Source organism: Gopherus evgoodei, chromosome 10 (genome assembly GCF_007399415.2).
Source record: "Gopherus evgoodei ecotype Sinaloan lineage chromosome 10, rGopEvg1_v1.p, whole genome shotgun sequence".
Taxonomy (NCBI): domain Eukaryota; kingdom Metazoa; phylum Chordata; order Testudines; family Testudinidae; genus Gopherus; species Gopherus evgoodei.
This window is the reverse complement of record NC_044331.1, coordinates 82,000,341-82,016,678: the sequence shown is the minus strand read 5'-3', so window position 1 is coordinate 82,016,678 and position 16,338 is coordinate 82,000,341. Positions and strand designations below refer to the sequence as shown.

The 16,338-nt window shown below is 51.0% G+C and overlaps 1 protein-coding gene across 3 annotated transcripts in view; it reads right to left on the bottom strand.

Moving 5' to 3' along the window:
• LOC115659139 (testis-expressed protein 2-like) overlaps positions 1-14,862 on the bottom strand; it is a 34,874-nt gene extending 20,012 nt beyond the window's left edge. For 2 of the 3 annotated variants that reach the window (XM_030578995.1, XM_030578998.1), the window contains exons 1-2: positions 14,758-14,862; positions 349-1,751 (exon numbers count right to left, since the gene is read on the bottom strand). In XM_030578995.1, the coding sequence (XP_030434855.1) occupies positions 349-1,725 (1,377 nt within the window). In that variant the 5' untranslated portion in view covers positions 1,726-1,751; positions 14,758-14,862. Of the gene's footprint in view, positions 1-348; positions 1,769-14,757 lie in introns of those variants that run through there. The other variant, XM_030578997.1, reaches the window with a different exon arrangement.
• Between the last annotated feature and the right edge of the window lie 1,476 nt (positions 14,863-16,338).

The window sequence follows — 16,338 nt, the reverse complement described above, 5'->3', positions numbered from 1 at the left end:
AAAGGAGGATGCTAGCTGGGGCGGTGCAGTAGGATGTTGGAGTTGCTGGGCCGGGTAATCACATGCACTGATCCAGTGGATTAAATTCACTCTCCAGCAGCCAGCCTAGTCCCAAATGTTTGGGGCCCACAGAGGTTCCTGTGGCAGCCGGAGTGCTACTGTGTGGTGAGCACTGTCTGCATGCACCCAGACGCTGTGGGGATGATCAGCACTCGGAGCACGGCTACCTGGCCCTGGAGTTGCACAGGCTGTGCACATTACAGAGCCGTGGTCTGGATAACTGCTGTTCTCCTGGAGCAGACCGACCACTGAGCGGACATCACCCCCACCCCCGAACATATCTCCTACCTTGAGGACATCTGGGTCCTGTGGCTTCCTCGTTAGCAGCTCTGAGCGCAGCTTGTCCTGTGAGTACTGTCTCTGCTGGGGAGCTAGGGAAGGCTTTGGCACGAACAGCAGGATGACCAGGAAGCCCAGCATGAACCCGCAGGCCAGTCCCAGACAGAGGCCTGAGAGATAAGGGGGCAGAGGCAGGATGAAGTAATTGTAAGCCAAGATGGCGACGCAGGCGAGGGTTTTGCATGGCACCGGGCTCGCAGGCTGGGCTGTGGGGAGCTCATCCAGGGGCTGCTGCAGCTGCGCCTCCTCTGGGCCGTTCTCGCTCTGCTTCACTTCCACCACCTGGATTATGTCTCCACAGGAGCAGATCTCGTACTTGCAGTTCAAGGCGGGCCCCCACTTGTGGTCCAAGGGGAAGCCGTGTTTTGCCTGGGTCCTCTGGATCGCTTTGTTCGCGTGGTCTCCCGGCCGGTCGCTCTCCGCTTTCGCGGGGCTGGGCCTAGCAGCCTTGGCGTCCGCACTAGTGCAGTCCCCGCTGTGGCTGGATGGAGAATCATGGACGTAAGCACCAGAGTGGGGCAGTTTATACTTGGCTGAGATGCTGTTCTCGTCCCCGATGATTTTGCTGAGCCTGCTGAGAGGTTCCTGCATGGCCTCGGAGAACCTCCTCTTTGTGTCTTCGAACTTGGCCTCCTGTACCCTGAAGAAGCTGCCTTTGCTCTCCGAAGGGGAGATACTGGGGGAGGAGGGGGCTGTCCTGGAGTCCCCATCTCTGCTCTTGGGCTGGGTGATCTGCCTCCACAGATGCACGTTGAGCTTCGAGTCTGACTTGGACTGCGTCACCTCGGGCTCCAGGTGGGAGATCTCTGTTGAAATGGACTTGACCAAGTTCAGCAAGGGCTGGGGCTTGAGAGGGCAGCTCTCCTTGGCTTGTATCTCGGTCGACAGGGACTTCACTAAGTTAATGAGGGGCTTGGGGCCCGGGGAGCCCTGCAGATTCAGGGGGGCAATGGAGCTCTGTGGAGAGAAGCCAGGCAGGTGAATGAGGGGCATGTCGGTCAGGAAGCCCAGCTCTGGAGGAGAAGCCGGGGGGAATGGCCTATGGAACGAAGATCCAGGTTGGCCTTCACACTGCCCAGTGTCCACATACAGAACAGCGTTCTCAGGCAAATTGGCAGCTCCTTTCTCTTCATCTTTATCCAAGGTGAAAATCAACTCACTCCCGTCCAGGTTCTCCCAGTCCTCTTTGCTCCTGGCTCTGGCGAACTGGCTGGTTATCTCTTGGGAACTGACCGTCAGGTCGCTTTGCTGAGGTGAGCCTGGGGGAGAAAAGGAGGCAGGAGAAGAGCCCTCTGGCTCCAGGGACGCTTTGGCGTGACCAGTCATTGTTCACATCACTGCTAGTGTTGGTTCTGTAAGGAAGGCACAAATGAATCAAAGTGCGTCAGAGTCCAGATCCTAGGACCCAATTGACATCACTGTCTGGAGAACTTGATGAAAGGGGCGGGAACCATATAGGTGACACCCCTCTAGACTCCCCTCCCCCCACATGAATAGGCACTATGTTCAAAGTGTTAATATGGAATATATTATACCAAATATAAGTGTTGGGTAACCATGGCAACTTGTATTATGCTGATTCTCGCTCACTTATGCTAAATATTCCACAATACCTTGGAACAGTATCACAGTGTTTGTCATAGGCAAACTGCCAAAGGCAAGACACGGGAGTGTTCTACCCTGGCACAGGTAGGAAGTGCCTTCATGGCCCACCGACTTTGGAAAGGTGGTTTCAAAACAAGAGAGAAGAGGGGCTCAGTGGAGTACCAGAAAAACAAGGTACACAGCTGATAGGTGATTTTTCAGTCTTGGGGGATGTGCATGGTTTTATGGCTCCAATCTTGCGAAAGTGTATTCCTGTGAGTAACTTCACGCACATGAGCTGTCTCATTGAATTTACTAGAACCACATCTATGAGTTAACTTATTCACATGCTAAATCTTTGCGGGGTTTGTAGTTTGCTGTCACATGCACATGAATAAACAACAAGGCGCAACTCCTGACACACACAGATAACACTGACACAGACTAGCCTGGATGAATTACCTTATGTAACTTACTTTAAAAAAAATGCAACATGGCATTTCATCTATAGCTTTTTTTTTAATCTGTTGCACGTTAGAAATGATGCCAGAAATCTAATAATTCTACTTGTGTTTCGGGGCAGTTTATCCTACAGCACTATGATTTATTGGTGGTGACTTAGCCTCTTATGGCTAATGGAAGAACAAACCGCCAAGTACTAAACAGCATTATCGTACTTTTCTAATTGTGTTGCTTGCTTAATAGATATTTGAGTTTAAGCCAGAGCTACCTATGTGTTCCACTAGCTTTACATTGACAAATGGTTTTAAAACTCTGTGTACAGCCTCAATTCTATTAAACAAAAGCTTGTGTTGTAAGAGGAAAAAAAATCCATAATCTGAATTTTTACTAGATTTACAAAAAGTTTAGCCTCCCCCTCAAAAACTACTTTGTTTTACCAGAGAATTTTTCAAGTCGTCATAAAATATTGCCAGATCGCTGCATCCAAAAATATCAAACTAACACAACAACCCTCTCGAGCTCTGCCGAGCAATTGGTCAAAAAATCAGGTGGGAAACATTATTAATCATTATTTGCATTTGTGGTTATGCATTATTGGGAGAGGAAGGCTGTTTCAATGGCTAAGGCATTGGGCTGGGACTTGGGAGATCTAGGTTCAATTCCGGACTCTGTGCTGACTTCCTCTGTGACTCTGGGCAAGTGACGTAGGCCCAGTTCCTTGGCTTTATTTAGGCACCTAAGTCCCATAGAAATCAATGGGAGTTAAGCACCGAAGTACCTTTCAAGATCTGTGGTCTCATTCCCCCCACTGTAATAGGAAGATCATAATGCTTCCTTTACGGGCCCCCTTTATTGACTTTGCCTGTCTGGACTCTGGGCTCTTTGGGACAGGGACTGTCTCACACTATGAGTATGTGCAGCCCCTAGCACAGTGGGGCCCTGACTCTGTGGGGGCTGCTAGGTGTCACCACAATACAAATAATAAATGACAGTATTTGCTATTCGAGCAAAAGTTACATGTGGCTATAGAATATGCAAAATCTGGAGGCCATGTTGTTTGTAGCCAAGAAGATAATGTAACAAATCCATGGCCACCTAGGAACAGGAAGGTTATTGCTAATGACCAGGGCTGGTTCTAGGGTTGGGTGAGCCAGGGGGTTATCCTGGGTGCCAACTTCCAGAGAGCACTGAAGTGCTGTGCTGCTTGGCTTGTGTATATGTGCATACACACACATGCTCCAAGCATAACTGACCAGCTGTTTTTCGAGTGTGTTTTTTTCCTCTCAGCCGCTTGGGAGGGGGCAGGAGTGGGGTGAAAACGTCTACCACTCTGGCCAGCAAAACTCCTGCTAATGACACACTGCATGGCCACTTGGAACATCATTGTGATAGCTGGGCTAGAACTCTGCTCCCCTTAGCTCCAAAAGCACAGATCGCTTACTCTACAGGAGAATCTTTGTTAGCAGTATAGGGCCCATGACACACAGTTGAGCAATGCTTATTCCATCTAGTAAGGGGCAGAAGGGATATCAACCTCAGCCAGTCTGTTACTGTGCCAAGCAGTGTACTCAGAATGAGTAGTTAGAAATGAATTCCAAAGCAGACTCCATGTTTCTGTGTTCCTGTTCCAAATAGCCAAGCTGGGGTGTCCAGTGCTGCTCAGATTTACAGAGGGGAAAAATAATGTTTAGCATTGCTAGAGCTTTTGGGGCCCTGCTGTCAGCGCGTGCATCTAGCCTGGCTTGCTGACACCAGGGCTGCATTGGACTCTGGATTGTCAAAGAACTTTACAGACATGAATTAATTACAGACCGTGCAGCAGCTGCCTCTGGCTCAGTTTATATAATCTCATGCTTCATGGGCTTCCTATTCCCTACCTCCTCCTGATTTACATGAGCAAATTGTTCCCAGAATAAACCTGACGGATGCCCCAGTCCATCCAGGAGTCATTGCTGAGAGGGAGAGGGCTGGAGAGCATCGACTTGGGGCTCCAGAGAGCACTGCACTGGACCTAGCCCCTGTATTTTGCCGGAGAGCTACAAGGCCTTTGCAAACGCTTCCTTTTGCAGTCAGCTGCATAGGTGCAGCACATTTGTTAGCAATGGTAACTGATTTGTGTTCATGCTCCTGCCACTGTCAGGAGGCGTCTAGAGGTGAAGAACAAAGACGTCTGTTCAATTGCACTTAACCAGCCTCTCAGCAGCAACCATCGCATATCATTCATCTCATCCTTCTGCGCTGTGCGGTAGATGGATATTTACCTCCTTCCAGGGAGATCACAGGAGAAGGCACTGAGGGGGCTGAGGTTAACCTTGCAGCTTTTGCGGCGTGCTGATGTTCAAGCTTCAGGGTTCGTGATACCCTGAACTGCTGTCGCCAGTTGTCTTGAAGCTAAACTAGCCTCACATTTTCTGAATGTGCCTGGCACGTCCCAGCCCCCCTGGGAGGCAGGACAGCTGTTCTCATCCCCATTGTAGAGATTGCTAAACAAAGGCAAAGTGAGGTTAAGATCAAGCAAGAGCATCGGCGACAGAGCTGGGGAGAGAATCCAGTGACAGCTATTACAGATGTGCCTAGAGACCCCCGTTAGGCCCCCTTGTCTCTACCCCAAAGAGTTTACACTCAAAGTAACCCAGCAGTCCAGACTCCCATTTCCCTGATCTGCGCACCAGCAAAAACAGCCTTCATTTCCTCCTCTGGACAATGGGGCATGCAAGTCCCAGAAAGCGTTAATATCGGGGTAGAGGTGTACCACTGAAAGAAGCTAAAACATATAAATATTTTCCTAAGGTTCCTTTGTCCTTGTAACTAACCTGCAGTTGCCCCAGGGATGTTACACAATTGCCAGTGGGAATGGAGCAGGTCTGAGCAATTTCCATCCCTCCCATAGATAATAAAGCAGTGTACAAAGTAGGATGAGTATCATGATCCCTATTTTACAGATGGGGAAACTGAGGCCTAGAGAAGTGAAGCGACTTGCCCAAGAGGCAGAGCTAGGACTTGACCTGGCTCCCAGTGCAGTGCTCAGACTGCTGCCCCTACTGCCTCTGGCAGAAAAACCTACCCACGGATTAGGGTGTGGCCCACGCTGTGAAAATGGCTGTGAACGCTCGAGTCACATGGCTGTTGTGCAGATTCCCTAATGCTGCTTGCTCGCAAACAAGAGCAGACTGTCCTGAGTCACGATATCGTCTCCACCCACTGAGCCTGCTGCCCCCTGGGTACCAGAACTAGCTCCAGGTACGGAATCGGCAGATACTGGCTAAGAGCAGCTTTTGCATTCAGAGCCAGATCCTGAGAGGCCCTGACCCTTTCCGGTGTCAGCAGCAAGTGCTTGACGGCTCAGCACCTCTCAGAACTTGGCCTTTCTTCAATTATCCCAGTCATATTTTGCTTGGTTTTAAAAGCTAAAAAGTCCTGTATCCGAAGAGGCCATTAATACATTGGCAGCCTGTTCAGTATTAACAGCCTGTATTTATATAGTAGCTTTCATCCGGAAAGAACTCAAGGTATGGTACATGCTATATCAGGGGTCAGCAACCTTTCAGCAGTGCTGTGCCGAGTCTTCGTGTGTACACTCTAACTTAAGGCTTTGCATGCTGCTAATACATTGTAACGATTTTTACAAGGTCTCTCTGTAAGTCTATAATATATAACTAAACTACTGTTATGTGTAAAGTAAACAAGGCTTTCAAAATGTTTCAGAAGCTTTTTTAAAAATTAAATTAAAATGCAGATCTTCTTAGTTCAGTGTGATCCTTGCCCTTGCTTTTCCTTGCTGAGTTTTCCAATGTCTGGTGGCATGTACTTGGATACTTTAAGCTGCACACAGGCTTCTGGGCGATCAGTTGTTAACCAGCTGGAACCCCAGATCAGCAGCTGAGGTGAGTGGAACTGGTGGCTGGTAGGGCCAGAGGCCTGGACCCTGTCTGGCAGGGGGCCTGCCCTGGAACTCCAACTGGAAGCAAGGTGAGCAAAGTATGCCTAGTGGTCTGTGATGGGATCTTAGATGGGGTAGGATCTGAGTTACTACAGAGAATTCTTTCCTGGGTGCTGGCTGGTGACTCTTGCCCACATGCTCAGGGTTTAGCTGGTCGCCATATTTGGAGTCGGGAAGGAGTTTTCCTCCAGGGCAGATTGGCAGAGGCCCTGGAGGTTTTTCACCTTCCTCTGCAGCAGGGTGCAGGGGTCACTGGCTGGAGGATTCTCTGCAGTTTGAGGTCTTCAAACCACAGTTTGAGGACTTCAATAACTCAGACATAGGTTAGGGGTTTGTTACAGGAGTGGGTGGGTGAGATTCTGTGGCCTGCATTGTGCAGGAGGTCAGACTAGATGATCATAATGGTCCCTTCTGACCTTAAAGTCTATGAGTGGGGCTGCAGCAGGGACCCTGGCTGGCAAGGGGCCAGCAGCTGGAACCCCAGATCAGCGGCGGGCTGAGTGGCTCAGCCCACTCTGCGTGCCATCAAAAATCGGCTCACGTGCCACCTTTGGCATGCATGCCATAGGTTGCCAACCCCTGTGCTATATATAATATACTGAAATGCAGCCATCTCTGGGGAACAAAGGCAGCAGCACATTGCACTACCTCAGGGAGAGGAGGAAGGCTGGCCAAGGATGCCAGGATAAATCCTTATCCTTAAGCTGAGGATCAGACAGGGGCCACTAATGGCCACGCAAAGCAGGCTGCACCTTGGCTACAGGTCTTGTCAGAAAGATTTACACTCACTCCATGCAGTGTGCATCTCTTCTGAAAGGTTGAAGAGCTGAAGACTCTGCTGGGATGTCAGTGAGGACTTTCAGACACAGTAGGTAGGTTAAACCTGGTGCTTAGAACTCGTAGCCGTCCCGTGATTTTTATAGGTGAGCCTTGGATGATACCGCGCGGGCCAGATTAGGGTTCAAAATGGCAAATATTTAACCAGGGGAATTCTCTGGCTGCCATCTTTCCTTGTTGCCCATGTTGTGTTAATTATGCCAGTTCCTCAATTCAACCATAAAAAAGGCTCTTCGCACAAGAATTTCAGCCTGCTTTGTAGATCCAAGAGGTCTGAGAAGCACTTGAGCTAATCTAAACCCAAGAGCAGACCCATTTTGACCCACAGCTCATGGAAGAGCATACAATAGAATGATAACGAATAAAACTCATTACACCAGTGGCAACTTTCATCTGAGGGTCTCAAAGCGCTTTCCAAACACTACTGAATTGAGCCTCCCTGGAAAGTAGGGGATTAGTAGCCTCATGGGGAAACTGAGGCACAGAGGTGAAATGTGATTCTTTTGTTTTCTGCCTACTGCTTCAACCCCCCCCTTCCTTTGAATGGTATCCTGCTCTGTGTGGATAACTAAGCTCACTATTCCCCCACTGTTGTGTCTTTCATTCTTTACACATCGTACAGAATATGAAGGAACCTCATGGCACATAAATGTGACTTGCCAGGCCTCGTTCCATGAATACACCACCAGAGTGCTGGTGACTTCTGAAATGCAAACAGCGGGGAGGGTCACTGGAAAGCTCACCAACTGTTTTTTGAGGCATATTACCCAGTTCTGTCCACCTTGCAAGGTGCTACAAACATCTACACAGACAAGCGAGTCAAAAGTGACTACAGAGTTTGGATGTGTCAATTTTTAAGGGCCAAATTTGAGACCTCCTAAAGAGGGCTGATTTTCCGAAAGTGCTGAACACCTCCTCTCCCCCAGCAAAGAGTCCCTTTAAGGATCTCAGATTGGTCACCCAAACACTGTGGCACTCAAAATCACTTCTCACTTTTGAAAATTTTGGCCAAAAATACTAGGAATGGGGTCTCAGCTGGATCCAAACTTCCTCAGAGCTCGTAGGTGTTTGGATCCAGGGTTCTGATTTGATCCAATATAGAGGTGAAGGAGAGCTGCATCCCGAAATGATCCAGTGTTTAGGATTGTTCATTTGGTCTGATCTTTCTTGGAGAGCACATCCATGTCTCTAGTCTGGTAACACTTTAATTGCACAAAGCTGTAACGGCTACCGTAGTTATTTACCATACTACCATGTTTATTAAAATGAACATGTGATGCTTACAAATGCTACGCGATCATTTTGTAATATAAAGGTTCATCCAACTGGAATCTATCCAATTAAAGCTCCCAGCATCTTATCCCCAGATGAGCCACTGCCAAATTAGGGTTTGCATTTGTTGCAAAATTAGCCAGAGTTAATTGAAAAAATAATTTCCAGGAGTTCTCTCCAGCATATTAAACCTGTCAGAGACTGCTTGAGCAGGGAGCGGGCTGCTAGCGGAGACTGCACCAGAGTTTTGCTTTACTTCAAAGAGACTGATTTATGAGCCAACCAAAAGGGTGAGAAATCCCTCATCTAATTGTCACTGAAATATACAGATACAGAAAACTGCTGTCGTTATTAGTCTGGGGACTGGAGAGCTCCTTCAGTTGCTCTTTGATTAGGAAGTGATGCAGTTTGAAGGAGACCAAACTGCAATCAAAAGATGTAAATTATCTGCAAATTGACCTTTTTATAAAACAGATCTACATATTCCAGGCAAAAAGCTTGGCCAAACGCTGAGAAATCAAGCACTCAAAAGGCAGGACATAGACAGAAAAGGCTGAAGCTCAGCTTTTCCTCTTGAGCTTCTGCTTTAAAATATTTGACTTATCAATGAATACTAGAGTAAATATACATTGGAATTTCTTATACAGCCTCAGGTGCAATCTTCAAGCTTGGCTTGTTTTTTTTAAAAGTCGCAATGAGATCTTCAAAACAAGCCTAGCTTGAAGCAAAGCAGCATTATTGAGTTACAGCTATATATTATGAAAGCTGGTTTTGATTCAGATGGGTTAGGAAAGAGTAAATCCTGAACCAAAATAGGCCCTGGGCAAGTGTGTGACTCCTTGAGCAGCGTTGCCTGGTGGTGCTAGCTTCGTAAAGAACATTGCAATCAGTGTTGCTCTGAGGGTATTATGGCAGCACCATAGAATTCAGGTCCTGCGCTTTTTGGAAACGTCACCCCTGGGAGTGGAATTACTTTGCCATGCTCTTCACTGACTCAATCTGCATGATGCTCAGAGGGGTATTGCTGATAGTCCTGGATGGAGCTGCCTCCAGCCCTCCTGGACCAGAGAATGGGTGCATCCAATGGCAGTAATGGGGTGAAACTGGGGAGATGCTGAAGTCCCTCTCCTCCAAAAGGCCAAGGTCACTCTGTGCTTAAACAGTGAAAGGGAGAGTGACACAAACTCTTTAGGGCAGGAGCCACCTTTGTTCTGTTTGTACAGCACCTAGCACAGTGGCACCTTGGTCCATGACTGGGGCTCCCAGGTGCTACCGTAATACAAACAAAAGGACCTAATACAGCCCAAATGCTCCTACACCTCTTGGTTTCGCTGCCTTACTGCCCATGATCAGTTTCTGCATCAGACTCCTTCTCATCCCATGGATTAGATTTGTGGCCCTTGTAAAAAGGTGTTGTAGATCAGGACTGAAAGGCATTGGTGCAGCTGTGTGTAGGGGCCTAGGACTGGACCAGCAGGAGATGCTGCAGGTTAGCACCGAGGTGTTAGCAGAACGATGTCAGGCTCAGGACTACAACTGCAGGGAGTTGCAGGTGAGGACTGAGGGGCAGTGGCAGAGCTGTGTGGGTGGGGAGTCCAGGGCTGGAATGGGGGCTGGGAGAGGGGCTGCAGGACAGCTCTGAGGTGCATTGGCAGAGCTGGGTCAGACCAATGGCTGGAATAGTAGGGTGGGTGCAGGCTAGAAGTGAGGTGCCCAGTGGGCATGGGGAAGGCTGTGTGTCTGGGTAGAGGGCCATTGGCAGGACTGGGCCAGGAAGCTCAATCCCAACCTCCTCTGCCCTGCCTAGCTGGCGCCATCCCAGTTTTTCACCTTTGTGAGCACTGACATTCACAGCTCGGCCCAGATAAAAATAAAAACGACAGGTACAGAGCGTGTGACCACACTCCCCCTCGTGCCTCTGGGTTGCTGCGTAAGTGCCGGGCTGATCATGAGGTGAGATGGAAGGTGCTGAGAGTGTCACTTTAAAATGGCCTGGAGAGCTGGAGGGAGGGGGTAGTATGAGTGCCCTCTTCTCCTGGAGGGGCTGAATTTTGATCTCGGAGAGGTGGGGGTAGCCCCAGTGACGGAGGTGTAACTGAACACCCAGTTCCCGGTTCCCTTTACTGATACAGCTCAGGGAGAAATTTCTGTCTTCCGCAGGGGATGCAAACTTAATCCCAACCTGACCACTGGCTCAAGGAGGGGGCGTTCTTAAGTCTTTTAAGGAGTCCACATTAGCCTCTGGTTCTCTTTCTGGCCCAAAATACGACCAAGAGACTGTTGCAGGTGGCTGTGTGGTCTAGAGCTCAGGCTTCTGGGTTAGGAGTTGGATGACCTAGGCTCTAGGCCCAGTAGTGACCTCTGGATAGGTGCTTCCCCTCCTTTGTTGTCTCTGTTTAGAGTGGAAGCTCTTTGGGGCAGGGCCTCTCTCTTACTATGTGACTAGAAAGCAGCTAGCACAAAGGGCCCTGATCCCAGGTGCATTAGAATAACTTCTGTTCAGGCACTCGCTCCACGACAGGCTCGTCTCTGAGGGGTCAGGGATCTCTTAGGGAGACCCCCGAGCAGCTCTCAGCATTGCTGTTTTCTCTGACTCTAAGCATATAGCTCACATCCAAGAGCACGGGCATCAAGGAGAGAGCCCCATTCCAGTGCTGAAGAGCAGCAGAAATCCTGCTGTGCAGGCAGCGGGATTCAGACATGGGGTCTTCATGTGTTCAAGGGAGCTGAGCGCTACATCTCTCATTGACCTCCACTGGAATGGGCCGTTAGCCCTGCTGCGATTCGGGACTCGGGCTGTCTGTTCACTTGCCCGTATCTGCTGCCACTAACGCTGCGCTGTGCCTCACAGAGATCAGGCTGGCTGTACACAAATAATAAATACCCAGTATGAAAAATAACATCGCTTGTTCTACACACCACAGAACAAGGCAGGTAAGTCGTGTCCTCAGCTCCCCGTTCCCCATGGGCCCCACTGCCATCTCCAGTGACTTGCTGCTCTCTGGTCCATAGGACGCACGCTGCAGCGAGAGGTCCTCGCTTAATGGTCCCTCGGCACCTGCCACCGATAACAAATTCCGCCTTGTTCTCTGGGGAGGGAGCTTTGCAGAAATCGATCTGCGATGAATGACTGACCTAATCTGAAATGGCAGCATCCAGAAGGCAGAGTGGCTGGCACCGCTTGCCTGAGCACAGAGATTTCAAAGCCCTAGGCACAGCCCTTGTTCGATTTGGAGCTGCGCCCAGATCACTTGTTCGTAACCAAAGAACCGTCAGAGGCTTCCGTGTGCACTTGGATAGTCACTCTGCTCTGAGCCTAGAGCAGGGGTTCTCAACCTGCAGGCTGCTTGCGGCCCAGTCAGCACACAGCTGTGTCCCATGTGACATCCTCAGGGCCAGACAGGGAGCGTATATATTGTGTGGATGTGTCCTCCATAACACAGAGAGAGCTGCATAGGTGGCCCACCATGATAAATAGGTTTAGAACCACTGGTCTAGAAGGAGCGGGGGCGCTGATGTTCAGAGCATATCGTGACCCTGGCTTGTTACTTGGAGGTAATTGGAAAAGGACAAAACTATGGGGGCTGTGCCCTTTCTTTGCCTCTTCCTGTTGGAAAAAAGGCTGGAGCAGGCATGTTTTCTTCTATTTTCAAAATGTGTCTCGATTTTTTTTTACATTAAAAATTCAGGCCTCATCTCCATGAACTACTGGGCTTATAACATGAAAGGTATCGAGGAAGAGAGGGGATTGCTTGTGATTTTTATTCAGTTTTATCTAACGGTCCCTTCAGAATCTGGGAAAGAGCTCTCTTTACTATGGAACGAGCGCCTTTAGCTAAAGACTTGGAAAGCACCTAATCCACATCCCTGAGTCAGCCAAGGAGCTATCCAGCAAAAACAGGGAAGAAAAGACTTGAGATGCCTGACATTTATAAGGGGAAAAAGAACCCTGCGTGCCAACACACTCACTCATGCATGCACCTTTCAGATCCCATAAAGAAGCAAAACAAAGGAGACTGAATCCAAATTCTTTCTTTTACAGGTCACCTTCAGAGCTACTTGGTTCTCCTGCAGCATTGATGGCTGACATCCACCCCAGTACATCCCCCTGATAAAAGCTATGGGCAGGATCTTGCAAAGGGCTGTAGGTGGGTAGCAGGGGCTGGACTGCAGGATTGGAGCCTCAATATTACTGGCTGCTGGCATTGCATCCGGCAGCCCTTATACATGCAAGCAGCTCGCTGATCCTGTGGGGATCTCAAGGAAATCTCCTGGGGCAACTGCATGGAGGCTCTCTCTTTGCTTCCAGTCTGTCTCCCAGCCACTCTGGAGTCTCTTACTGACCCTGGACAATACGGCTGTGCTGTTAGTATTCCTTGACAGCAGCAGCCCCCTGAGCCCATGGAGGGCGGTGATCCCTGGAGCAGAGGAGGAAGATTAAGTGTGTTGCCTTGCTCCTGTTTGCCCTATGGGTTTGGGGGATTGGAAGAAGCCTATGGAGCCCAACTGCTACCCTCAGGTTCCCAGCTCTCCCTTCCTTGCCCTCTCTCCATCTGTGGATGTAGATCCACAGGGAGCCCCCCACAGACAGCCATTGGAGGTGCATATTGAAGAGCTTCCCCCTCTCTACACCCCTAGACTGATCCATTCTCATGATCCAAGGCATAGTGCATTCAGCCTGCAAAGTCGTTGGGGGAGGGGCCATCTGTACAGCAGGGTGCACACATCTGCAGGCAATAGACATAAATAACAATGACCACTGCTCTGGGAAAAGAGATGCCATGGTGCCAGGTCTGTTAATCCTGCACCCTTCCCCAGTGCTGGAGTCACTAGAAAGACAAGTAAAACCCATGCCAAAGCAGCCACAGAGACTTCTGCTTGGCTACGGGGATCCTGACTGCATTGGGAGGGGAGACACAAAGGCCTTCCCCCTCTGTTGCGTCCACCCACCGTCTTGCTCCAGTCGCCAAGTGGGAGCAGGATTCTAAGGATCCGTTAAAACTCCGGCAGCATTGCAGGGATCAGCTGGTCACTGCCAGGTGCTTGGGAAGGAGATGGTCTTGGGTCTAGGCTGCCCTGCCAGTAGTCCCCTCGCCTGACCTTGAAGCCTTGCCTTTAGTCTCTAAAAGCATCTTACTCTCCACACCTAGTGTTTGGTCTCTGAAAGGGTGGGGTTTTTTTGTGGTGGAGGGGGAGTCGAGGCGGTAAGAGGACGGTGGCTTTTTCTGCTGTGGATCTCTAAGCCTAAACCCTGGGAAACCAGCCAGTCATTCTCCATAGTTCACCAAACCCTCATCCGATGGTAAAATGGTCCGTCTTACTGAGAGGAGAAAACCCCCATGAGCCATCACCAATCTACTGCAGCACCTGGTCCCCACAGTTGAAGATACCATTGAGGCTACATGGCTCAGTGGTTTGAGCATTGACCTGCTAAACCCCCAGGGTTGTGAGTTCAATCATTGTTGGGGCCACTTACGAATCTGAGGCAAAATCAGTACTTGGTCCTGCTAGTAAAGGCAGGGGGCTGGACTTGATGACCTTTCAGTTCTATGAGATAGGCATATCTCCATATTAACTAGATCACCTTGAAAGTCTCTAGTATATGCTGAACTCACCAGACGTTCCTCACAGCTGCCCTCCAGTTATATATAATCCACATCAGATTTATAGAACAGCTGAATTCATGTCTGGTCAGGTTTGAACTGCTTATAGTTGAAAACCCATCCCTACTCTACTACATATATTCCACTAGTGACACGAGTTTGAGGTTCACCACAAATTCTGCAGAAACGTGTTACACAAACACACGTGTGAATCCATTCACCCTGGGTGTCTCTAAGTGGGCGACTGTCCGGAAAACTTTTCTTTTTGTAATTTCTTGAGCGCCTCACAACTCATTGCATTGGTGACAATTTCTAGCCATAACAGCTGCTGTATTATCCTGCTGCGTCCAAGGCAGCGCGGGTTGCCGGCCCCCAGAGGACTTTCCCTGGGGTGTGTGGAGCACGCAGCCCGCCCCGAAATCCTTCCAGCCCTGCGCTCTTCCTGAGTGGCCCCTAACACGAGGACAAATTCCTGGCTGAGACACAAGCTGCCTCTGGGATTTGAATCGTGAGGTGTGAGCCCAGCGCAGCCCCTGGGGCTGGTCTTTGTGCACCGCCCTCCGGCCACGCAGCCCAGCTGCAACCCAGGCTGCAACCCCAAAGATCCCACTCGCGACTCTCCTCAATTTGCCTCCAGCTCGAGGTTTCCGCGGAACTCACCTGCCTGGGAGCCGGGGAAGGGGGGCGGCGGGCGGGGCTGTTCGGCCCGCCGGGATCCTTCAGCTGGAGAAGCGCCCGGGAATGGCACCGCCGCGGCGATCCGCCCACGGGCGGCAGCCCACGCCAGAGAGGGGCCCACGCCGCGACCCCCGGCTCCTGGGCGGTGCTGCTGCAAGCGGCGGCCTGCTTGGCACGGTCCCTGTGGGCTGAACTCGGCTCCCAGAGTCCCGGCACCTGCTCCCGGTCCCTCCGCCGCGGCGGAGCCGGGCCCCCTCGATGCGTGGCGGAGCTTAGCGCGGGTCTCCCCGGGAGCAGCGCCCCGCACCGCCCGCTCGCATCGCAGACTGCTCCGGAGAGCGCCGGGGAGGGAGCGCGGCTGGCTGGCGGGGAGCAGCCCGGCGGCCCGGGCACCGGCTCATGGTCAGCCCCGGCTGCTGCGGAGCTGGCAGGGCTGGTGCTTTCCACAGCCGGAGCCTTGCAGAGCCCCCCCTCCCCTTGTCACGTTGCCAAAGCAGCGCCAGCCTCCCATAGCTGGGGCGTGCGAAGAAGGGTCCCCTCAGCTGCAGGGGTGGCAGAAGGGCTCTGTCCTGCTGCTGGTTATGGAGGTGAACAATGGGCCCCTCCGCTGTGCCCCAGACGCCAGATGCTATAAATACCCCCCCCCCCCGCGCCCTGCCCTCAGCCCCCCGGCCCGGTGCTAACGTGACTGCAGCTGGCACGTCTCCCGCTGCTCACTGGAACGGGGAAAGGGCAGCGGCTTGCGGGTCCCCCACGCAGCTTCTGCAAGCGGGGTCGGTCCAGAGTCCAGCCGCAGCCCCTGCGAGCGGAGGGGGGGTGGCTTTCAGTGTCTCTGTTTTAAGGAACAGTGGCAGCTCAACCGGGGAAAGCAGGGGACAAAATCCAGTGGAAGCAGGTTCATGTCCCCCCAAACCAATGAAACCTTCCCATCCTGGTGTTCGCAAGCCCAGCATTGCAGGGCCCTGCTAGCGGGAAATTAACCAGGAGGCGGTGGGTGAAGAGAAACCACCCAGTGTGTTGGTAGGGGCCAGGCTGAACAAAATGCAAAAAGTAAACAAACAAGAGCCTGCAAAAGGAAAATCGGGGACGGGTCCTGAGCTGGTGCGAAGGGGCCCCTCTCCCTTGTCCGGAGTGGAGCTGGCTCCCCCTGGTTAAACTCTTTTCCCTTTGACTAAGGGCAGGAAATCCATGTTGTTAAAATACCACCAGCCTGCCCGCATTCAAATCCAAGCAGGGAGTTTATAATCCATAAAACAAGGGACCATCCTGGACCCCCACTGCTGTATGTGTGAGGGCATCATCCCATGTGCTGTGTTCTGTCTTACAGAGCTCAGGCTCTTTGGGACAGGGGCTGCCTATGCTTGTGGGTATTCCAGGGTTCTGAGCCTGTGCTCGACAAGAGCAAACACACTGGGCCTCCGGGGCTGACTGTATGGTTTCAAGGGTGAATCTCTCCATGCTCAGTGCAGGATCAGGGTGGTGGTTCTGGACCTTCTAGGACCACTTCAAATTCTCCCATATGAACAGCCCAGTTCAGCTGCGGGCGATGCTTTCTTTTCTTTT